Below are 10,534 nucleotides of genomic sequence, written 5' to 3'. Positions count from 1 at the left end.
CCCCATGATAACTTTTATGCCCCGTACACACGATCGGATTTTCCAACAACAACTGTTGGATGTGAGCTTGGTGGCGGAAAGTCAGACCGTGTGTACGCTCCATGGAATGTTTGTTGTCCGACAACAAACGTTAGCTAGCAGGTTCTCAAATTTTCCGACAACTAATTTTGTTGTCGGACTTTCCGATCGTGTGTACACAAGTCCATCGCACAAAAGTCCAAGCATGCTCGGAATCAATGCTCACCAAACACAACATTAGCAGAAGGAGCCCAAAGGGTGGCTCATGACTATTGAACTTCCTTTTTATTGGCTCACCGTACGTCTTGTACTTCACTACGTTCGTAATTGTTCACCGACATTTGTGTGACCGTGTGTATGCAAGACAAGTTTGAGCCAACAACCTTTGAACAAAAATCCACGTTTTTTTGTCGGAAAGTCCGATCGTGTGTACGGGGCATTACAGGAGTGAATTTCTCTTCCCAGTGGGTAGATTTCCCCTCACTTCCTGTTGTCTCCCTCCCGTTTTTGTAAGTAGGAGTCATATGTAAGTCAGATGTTTGTAACTCGGGGAGCGCCTGTATTGTCCTTTGTCTGGATACTGTAAAAATTATGCATGCAGGAATCTATCATTAAATTAAGAAATTATTGTGGGCAATTCCAAATTGGTACTTTGATTTACAAAACAATTGTATAAGGATGAAGCATCTGGGAGGTGCGATATGGATTTGGTTGTGTATAACCATTGAATAATGACTGTCACTGGGCTGTTTTCCCAAGATAACTTCATCATCAACTATTTGAACAGTTGGTACTTTTCCACACTTGTTTTACTGCAGGCAGAAACTGATTAGTAATTATTTGACCTTTGCGTATTTTTTCTGCCCCATGACTAAGCAGAAATTTGCTTCCTTGACTTACACTTAAAACAATGTTTTCACCTGTATACTACTTGGAGCCTATGATGCAAACAGAGTAACTATGAAACAGGACACTAGTAAAGTAGGATGGATTGTAATTGATTAACAATACACTTAGAAAGCCAGGTAGGTCAGCTGCTTCTTCTGGCTGAAGGAGTGCATTGTGAACTCGGGAGGATAGAAATTTATAAACCTATTACAATTTTATGGCGCAGTTTATAGAAGCTCCAACTAGAACTATTATGCTCTGCTGGACCTGTTAAAGCAGTGGTAAACTCGGGCAAAAAACCCCCAAAAATGTTTCCCCTGCAACCATGGGTGTCCGCAAGTAGAGGCAAGGGAGGGCAAGTGCCCCCCCCCCCCGGAATCAGGGATCGGATGGGGGGTTCCCCACTTGGTCCTTATTCTAGCTCCAGCCCTGCTCACACCTGTACACAGTTTAGCAGGGCCAGTGACAGCTGGGGCGAGGACAGCAAAGGCCTTAAGGGGTGGGCAGGATGATATCACTCGGTCTACATAGTGTAAGCGAGTGGCCCAGGAGATGGAGACGGCGGGAAAGGAGAGCAGCATGGTGCCAGGAACAGCGGGCACAGTGACCCTGGCGCCTCCCAGAGCCTGGAATACCTGGATTCCTTAAATCTCCTCACCGTTCCCATGCCAGGAGAACAGACTGAATGGGGGTTCAGAGAACAGGGACGGGGAGGAAATGCAAGCAGTCACGGACCACTCTGTCACATCATACCTATGTCACAGTGTCCTGGGGAAACCAGGGTGTGGATGAGGCAAGAAGATCACATTGTCTGGATCAAGGGGGTACGCTGTTCTTCGCATGTTTGGTTTTGGCCATCTTCCACATTGGAGAGATGGGACTCGTAGGGGTAGGCCTCTTGGAAGCTCCTGATTGCAAGTCTGAAGTGTCCATTGCTGAGTCCTGAGTAGGGATGGGCGAACTGTTCGGCCCGAACTTTGGTTGTTCGGACATTCGGTGAACAACGAACATTATGCAGTGGTCGCCATAAATTTGAAAGCCACGAAACCCCATTAAAGTCTATGGGACACTAACATGAAAAACCAAAAGTGCTAATTTTAAAGGCTCATATGCAAGTTATTGTCATAAAATGTGTTTGGGGGTGTGGGTCCTGCCCCAGGGGACATCTATCAATGCAAAAAAAAGTTTTAAAAACTGACATTTTTTCAGAAGCAGTGATTTTAATAATGATTAAAGTGAAATATTAAAAATAAAATATTCCTTTAAATATCGTGCCTGGGGGGGTGTCTATAGTATGCCTGTAAAGTAGCACAGTTTTCCCATGTTTAGAACAATACCACAGCAAAATTACATTTCTAAAGGAAAAAAAGTAATTTAAAACTGATCAAGGGGACCCTCCATGTGAATTGGTAATGGGTACATTTTACCCCTACCATCTCACAAAAAAAGTGTCAAAAATAGTAAAAAAGACAGGAGACGCTTTGGGACAAGTCCTTTATTAAAAAATAAAAATGCCCCGCAATTTAAATCCATCTCACACCGCCCGACGGACCAAAAAAGAAAAAAAAACTGTAACAGTTCCGCCTCCATGGATTGACGCTTCTTCTTGGTGACAGCTGTTATATAGCTGAGGGAGGGGCCATCCGGTGATGTAAATGAGTGACCCCTCTGATTCCACGTGACGTCAGAGGAAGGCAGGGTTGCCCGTTTACTTCACCGAGTGACCCTGCCCTCAGCTATATAACAGCTGTTAAAGGGGGCTGTCAGATTCCGATAAGCCCCCCGCCCACAGACCCCCACAACCACCAGGCAAGGGTTGTGGGGATGAAGCCCTTGTCCTCATCAACATGGGGACAAGGTGCTTTGGGGGTGACTCCATGTTGAGGGCATGTGGCCTGGTACGGTTCAGGAGGGGGGGCGCTCTTTCGCCCCCCTCTTTTTTCCTATTCAATGGGCTGAAATAGGATCAAGGTCAGACCAAAGTAGTGCAGGGAGCATTTTCAAAGTCGAACCGACTTGTGTCGGACCAGTTAAGACGGCTCTCATAGGGAAACATTGATTTGCACACTTCATGTGACATGAGCAGCAATGTCGGAGCATTTGTCATACAAGTGTGAACCTGGCCTATACTACATCCACTCCACCCAGCTGATTTTTTTTGCTTTTGCAGGTATGCTATGTAAATGCTATCATCTGCCTCTCCCATAGACCATGTTTGTGCTAGGTCTATGATTGATGAGACCAATCAATCCCATTTCGATCTGTGTGTATATGTTTGCTTAAATCAAATCTCTGCTCTAATATCTCTGGCGCATCGTGGTTGAACACAATCTGATCATCTAAATGATTCCTGTGCTTTATAATAATGTATATCATTTGTAAAAACAATATGCAAATCAATACATATTTAATAGAAAAATATCCTACTAACTGGTTCCCTATATATAGAAATATCAATGAATTAAATGCTTTTGCATGTGTGCTATATAAAAGCTATAACCCGCCACTCCCATAGACCGCATTTGTACTAATTCTATGATTGATGAGACCAATCAATTGTGTTCCAATCAAATCTTTGCTTCGATATCACTGGCGGATCGTAGATGAACGCAAGGCAATAATCTAAATAGTTCCTATGCATCATAATATATATATATATAATTTGTAAAAACGATATATAACCCAATAAACTGATTGCGTTGGCAGAGCACACAGTGGTATTCATTTCGTAGCACAGTAAGGCCATGCTAAGCAGGAGCAATGAGATAGATAATCTGATAATATTATTATAATTAGGTTGGTTCATTCATACTTTCCTCTCTCAGCTACTCTAAAATATCACTGCAACATAAAAAATTCTATGCAGTTCTTATTTGGTCATCTATTTGGAGTAGAAATGTGTCCCATCTCCAATGATAATTCTGTCTGTCCACGATTCCAAGTACAGGTTTTGCAAATGCGTGTCATACAGTATCAGTAGAAAATTTGAAAAACATTCATTGAAACTCAAACACCAAATGCTGTTTGCTGTCTATATTTGTGTATAATTATTATGATATGAGCCAACCTAATGTAATAATTCAGTGTATCTGAACAGGACCTCTTCTCCATGCAGTAATTCAGCCTTACATTTAAATATAAAAGTTGGCTAATGCTAAGATAAAAAAAGTAATGTTTCTTCATGAACTTCGCTCTACTGTTGTCTCCTGGCCAAGGGCCAAGATTCTTGCATAACAGTAGCTTGATTGGCTTCTGGTAGATGACGTAAGTGAAGGGAGGGAGGGCAGTCCCCAGACTCTCAGGCTGGTTGCCTATATATACAGAGCTCCTCTGTGCTGTGATCAGATCTACACCTGACTCTGAGCAGAGTTCTTGCTTCAACAGTGTTTGAACGGAACCCTCTCTGAGTCCTTTGCTCTTTTTCCAAACATCTTCAATCTGATTTTCTCTGACTTTTTTGCGCCACCCAAAACCACCGAAACGCCGAAATGGACTCCCAGGTGCGCCAGAACTACCACCGCGACTGCGAGGCTGCCGTCAACCGTATGTTGAACTTGGAGCTGTACGCCTCCTACACCTACTCCTCCTTGGTAAGGATTTTGGTTATGGTTGTTTGTGTGTGGTGGGGTGTTTTTTTTTTTTTTTTTTACAATATTCTATATAGGACATATTTCTTACTGTGCTTTGCTTACTTCTATATCTTGTATTTTTTTTTTGTAACTAATTGTGGTCTGCGTTAGTACATTTTGTATACTACATAATATATGGGACTACTATTATCTTAAGTGCAATTACATTTATTTAAGTTTTATAATTGTATTTAACTATACAATATACAATGTGTAATAAAATGTAGATCCCAGAGAGACGCGCATGCATACATACTTTACCTTTTTTTTTTAACAGTACCAACATGGCACTTTTAGTTCTGTTTCATAGGCTGAAAACAAGTTGAGCAAGGTCAGATTACACTTTTCAGTACCAAGACTGACAAAGTTACAGTCTGGTTTCATCACTGTTTGCCCTGACAATGTATCTTGGAGTGTTACATGTACTCACTCTACCAGGGTCAGAGCAATTGCTACTTTTAAACATAGAACAGCATCTTACACTAAGATCATGGGCTCCATTCACAGACCCCCGATTGCATGCAGAAGTTAGGTATTTTCCCAAAGATCTTGAAAAGGTAAATTCACTACTACTTTATGCGATATTTACCGCATAAAGAAAAAAATGCTCCTTAAATACTGCTTAAAACCAGTAAAAGTTGATTCAAACAAAAAAATAAATTAGAAATGCATGCAGTAAAATAGTGGTCCCGGCATGCGATATTTAAGGGACCTGCAGCCACTGGCATCCTTAACAACCAGTAAACTGGTTAAGGAGCGGGTGGCCACCACATCTTAATAACCAATGAGTCGTCAGCGGGATTACCTGATGATTCATTGGTTGTTAACCACTTCAATACCGGGCCCAGACCAATTTTCAGCTTTCAGCACTGTCGCATTTTGAATGACAATTGCGCGGTCATACAACACTGTACCCAAGCAAAATTTTTATCAATTTGTTCCCACAAACAGAGCTTTCTTTTGGTGGTATTTGATCACCTCTGGGATTTTTATTTTCTGCTAAACAAATAAAAAAAGACTGAAAATTTGGGGGAAAAAAATGTTTGGGGTTTTTTTTTGTGTGGGTTTTTTGTTTCTGTTACAAAACTTTGTAAATAAGTAAGTTTTCTCCTTCACTGATGGGGGTGGCACAAATGGGCACTGATAGGCAGCACAGAATGGTGGCACTGATCTAATTGATGGTATGGATGCCATGCCAATCATTGCCAAACAATAATGCCCGCCAATCAGTGATGCCCATTGTGGGCACTGATTGGCATCCATTGTGGGCACTGATTGGCATCTCTGATGGTCTAGGGTGGCATACCTGGTGGTCCTAGTAGCATCCCTGGTGGTCCAGTGTGGGCATCCTCCCCCTGTTGGAGGAGCAGCCGATCGGCTCTCCTCTACTCGCGTCTGACAGAGATCGCTGAACTATCCTTGCATGGTTAGTACTAAAGATGAGCTCCGGAGTGGTCGCACAGCCCATGTGCAGAGCCCGCCAGGAAGTCCGCGCTGCGCTAATCACAGGCAGTGAGACATTTCCCGATCTCTGCAGCCACGCATCGGGACAATGTTTCACTGCCTGTGATTAGCGCAGTGGCCGGCTCTGCACGTGGGCTGTGTGACCACGCCGGAGCTCATCCTTAGTCAGTACAGTGTCTCCGACTGGAGCTGACAGTTTTCATTGGTATAACACTTTATAATTACTGGAACACTTTTCTAGTAAATCACATGCAGCTTTGTGTCAGAGGACCTAGCCATTTCCAGCATTAGCATTGTGTAATTCACAGTTCCTAATTTTATTGCTCCTGATGAAAGATTTGCCTGTCTATATATACACTTTAAACATTAATTTTCAAGAAGGGTGGACGCGTCTTATCGCGTGTCCCAAATAGATGAAATGTCTTCTACAAAATACAGATGGATAAACTGTTGCTGCTGCTTTGTTGGGTGATGTACATCTTTAAAGACAACACTATTTGCACAATTGTTGCAAGTGTTTTTCTGATGGCAATGGTTCTGGTTTGCAGTGCTTGGAGACAAAGGGCAATAAATATTGTAGAATTTCACTACAAAGGAACCAAAATCTGATTGCTATTCATTATTGCATAAGATCAAGTGGGCTTCTTAAATCTTTACGTGTGTGTGTGTGTGTGTGTCTCATTAGTACTGGTGTGTGAACTTCCCTTTTTCTGGATTCTGACAAAATGACTGAGCATTTAGTGTTTTTTGCTTACTGCTATTAATGTTTAATCCCTTATCAGTGCAGATAAGCAAGTACAATTTCCAGTATAAAGTCTGATTAGGAATACTTGACATGAAGTAACGGTGATTACTAACTCTTCTTGGCCAACTGGAAGAATTCTCATGCTGTTATTTAGTAATAGAACAAATGGAGGTGCATTTGGAAGTGGCAGGTCTTCTGACCAAAAGCGCACCTCCTGACATCTAAATTAATTTTCCCATAATGCTTCATTTATGTAAGGCCCTGAGTACCCCCATGCTTAAAGCCAACTATGCTTAAAGTTGCTTGCAGTTAAGCTACATTATCTTACTCATATGTGGCAATAGACAGCTGTATATCTTTCAAAGAGAACAATAAACTGCACATCTCCACAAATATAAGATATTAGGTGTTACATAATGCAGATTTAAGGTCAATTTTGGGTAAATTTTTGCATTAAACCTTAATCTCCTTTTCCATCCTCCAGTATGCCTTTTTCGATCGTGATGATGTTGCTCTTCACAATGTGGCCGAGTTCTTCAAGGAGCACAGTCATGAGGAGAGGGAGCATGCAGAGAAGTTCATGAAATATCAAAACAAGCGCGGGGGGCGCGTTGTCCTGCAGGACATCAAGGTAAGAACAACCTGCAGTTTCAGACCTCTAATGTTTGGGGGGGGGGGGGGGAGTATTTTCAAGAACTTGGAAAGAGGCCAAGGACATGGCTTTTATGTTGGTAATGAGCTGGAGCAGAGTATTAGGCTTTTTTTTATTTTTATTTTTTTAAGTCCTGAAAATTGGCACTTCAGTTTATAGCAAGAAGCTAATTAAGACCATTTTTTTAAATCTCCAAAACAGTTGCTTGAATATCAAAAGCATTCATGGACACTGAGCAAAATGTCCCATAATTTGTAAGAGATTGATGCTTGTTTCTTCAGCTCCATCTAGTGGCCAAATGCAGTAATGTTTGCTGAAACCCTTCATGAAGAAAATTATACCACATTTTTGCCACTAGGTGGAGCTATAGATACAGACATTAATCGCTTACAAAATTTATAGGGCATTTCATTCAGCATGTGCAATATATGTTTTAGGAGGCTATGTTCACATCCTAGCTGTTTGCTGTGTGCCGTATATGTTCGGGCACACCGGCCCATATATTTGAATGGATTGCTGTACCTGCAGGAAACACAGAAAAAGGTATCTTCAGCTTTTTAAAATTACAGCTGCGGCTTAAAAATTAATGGCACACCTGCGCGTCTGCTGAAGGGCAGTGCGTTTTTGCCTCTGGACATGGGAACGCGTGCAATTTACATGCATTCCTGTACCCACCTAAGTGTGAACCTAGCCTAAATAGACCCATAAGGTACAAAAAATACTTGTGTAGCAATTATTTGTAAAAAAAATAAATTTTTGGATAAAAGTTTTGTCTTATAAGACTATTTTCTACTTCAGAAACCCGAGCGTGATGAATGGGGTAACACCCTGGAGGCCATGCAGGCTGCTCTGCAGCTGGAGAAGACCGTGAACCAGGCTCTTCTGGACCTGCACAAGGTGGCCACCGACAAAGTTGACCCCCATGTAAGTATCTGCTCACCATGATAAAGAGTTAAATGCCAGTAAATCTCCTTATTCTGTCATATAATACTTAGCAAGTAAGTGATACAGCTGACTCTCTTTATAGCTTAAAGGTGAAGTATAGCCAAAGCTTGTTTGGCTATACTTCTCCTATGAATCACAGACGTGCAAAACCCATTTTCAGCAGAGAGTGGGCTGAAGTCACTGGAATCAGTCCAGGCAGCATGCCATCCTGATAAAGGAAGTCTGGATCTTTCAGGTGCTTCAGCCAGAGCCAGTGAGAGCCTGAGATGGCCGCTCCCCTGCCCCTCCAAAGCTTAGCGCTCTAGTGAGCGAAGAGGTGCAGAGAGCTGCTGTGTTCAATCACTCGGCTCTCACAGCCATGACCTGCACAGGGTAAGTGCAGGGCGAGAGGGTGAGCTGGCGACCGGGGCAGAGGATAGGTGTTGTCAATAGCGTTTTCTGAGCTGACCTTTTCAGACTGCACCTAAATGTGCCCTGGAGGTGTCAGAGGGGTTGGGTTTAGACAGGTGACATGGTAAAGCAGACAAGGTGTATGTGTGGTTACCAAAAAAATAAGGGAAGACCTCTTGTGCGTGCTTGCTCCTGAGCCTCAGGAGTAGACAGCAGGACTCTGCTCCCTCGTCACTGGCTTTGTGGCTTTGACAGCACTGGGAGCCAATGGCAAGACCCAGAAGTGAGGAGGGGAGAGAATAGCTCCAGACGTGCATGGTACTGTATTGAATGAGGACTCAGGTAAATAAAACTGGGGGGGATGCTGATGCCTAAACTCTTTTTTTTTTTTTTTTTTTACCGGAATGCATTAAGGTAAATTTTTGGGCTTTAGATCCACTTTAAGGTATTGCTCAAGCAAAACAAATCTGATCATGTGTTTATTCTATTAAACTGCCTTATTAAAAGAACTGTTAAATTTGAATGGTTGCGACTTCAGCCCTAATGATTATTATTTATGATTATACAGGATTTATATTGCACCAACAGTTTTGGCAGTGCTTTACAAAGTAAAGGGAGAAAGCACAGTTCCAATACAATGCAGATGCAAAGTATGGGATAGTGGGACAGACGGTGGTAGAGCGCCAGATCCTCCTCCATCCTCTGAAAAAGTCTTTCATGACCAGGAATTTTAACAAAAAATGAATAATGCAAATCACAGAATGTGATACAGGAATTAAAAGTAGTTGCATTGATGCAGAAGGAGGGACGCACCAGATTTTCCGAAAATGTATCTTATCTTGTGTTCTCCTAAAGTAATGGACATTTAACCAACATAATTTTTTTGTTTTTTTTCAGCTGTGTGATTTCCTGGAATCGGAATATCTGGAGGAACAGGTGAAGGATATTAAACGCTTTGGAGATTTCATCACCAACCTGAAACGCCTTGGGTTGCCCGAGAACGGCATGGGCGAGTACCTGTTTGACAAGCATAGTGTGAAAGAGAGCAGCTAAGCTGTGTACCACCCATGAGGGTCCAGCCAGTCTACCTCCCATCTATAGTCCTTCTACTATTGGAGTGACATCATGTGACAAAATGTATCTATCTCTCAAACTTTCTGTGATCCTATGTTTAATAATGCAGCAGTAGCTGTGCTTGTCAACAAGTTTCTAATAAAGTCTTTCAGCATGTATATTTATTGCAGTTTGTGTTCATGGATCTCAAGAGAACATATCCAGTCTTTCTAAGACCTTTTACCATTGATTACATTTTTTTTTCTCAAGTCGTCTTACAGGACGGCAGGCCTACTTGTCTTGGTCGCCAGCCCCTGATCCACGCCATCATGGAGAAAGTCCAAGATGGCAGGGATCTCTCGGGAAGTCCCCTTCGCCTGGCACCAGCGTGTGAAGACTCCCCCCAACTTCCACTTAGCATATGCTCCCCCCCCCCCCTTAGTTCTAATCCTGAGGCTACTGCAGAAACTAAAGCCCCATACACACTATCAGATTTTCTTTGTTTTCCTTCAGATTTACTAAAACCATATGAGGTAAAACCTTAGGAGTTTCAATGTGTATGCAATCAGGCAGGCCGTTGCACTACATGGTTTTGGAAAATCTGAAGACAAAAATCAGCAGAAAATTTGATAGTGTGTATGGGGCCTTAGTCTTTCAGAGGGCAGACTGATTCTGATTGCCCCGTGGTAGCCCAAGAGGACCTTGTTCCCTTCCCTGGGAAATCGGTTCATATCTCCCCCTCAGCATGTT

General features: G+C 42.4%; 1 protein-coding gene across 1 annotated transcript; it reads left to right on the top strand.

The window, feature by feature from the left end:
* Positions 1-4,242: 4,242 nt before the first annotated feature.
* On the top strand, positions 4,243-9,963 carry LOC143934150 (ferritin, middle subunit). The gene is made up of 4 exons (XM_077457514.1): positions 4,243-4,496; positions 7,229-7,375; positions 8,195-8,320; positions 9,629-9,963. Exons 1-4 carry the CDS (start codon positions 4,395-4,397, stop codon positions 9,782-9,784), a joined length of 531 nt encoding a protein of 176 aa, XP_077313640.1. The 5' UTR covers positions 4,243-4,394; the 3' UTR covers positions 9,785-9,963.
* The last annotated feature ends 571 nt before the right edge of the window (positions 9,964-10,534 follow it).

Source organism: Lithobates pipiens, unplaced genomic scaffold, assembly GCF_037356315.1.
Source record: "Lithobates pipiens isolate NorthernLeopardFrog02 unplaced genomic scaffold, aLitPip1_a1.2 Scaffold_27, whole genome shotgun sequence".
NCBI classification, from domain to species: Eukaryota; Metazoa; Chordata; class Amphibia; order Anura; family Ranidae; genus Lithobates; species Lithobates pipiens.
The sequence above is the reverse complement of the archived record's forward strand: the minus strand, read 5'-3'. Positions and strand labels throughout refer to the sequence as shown.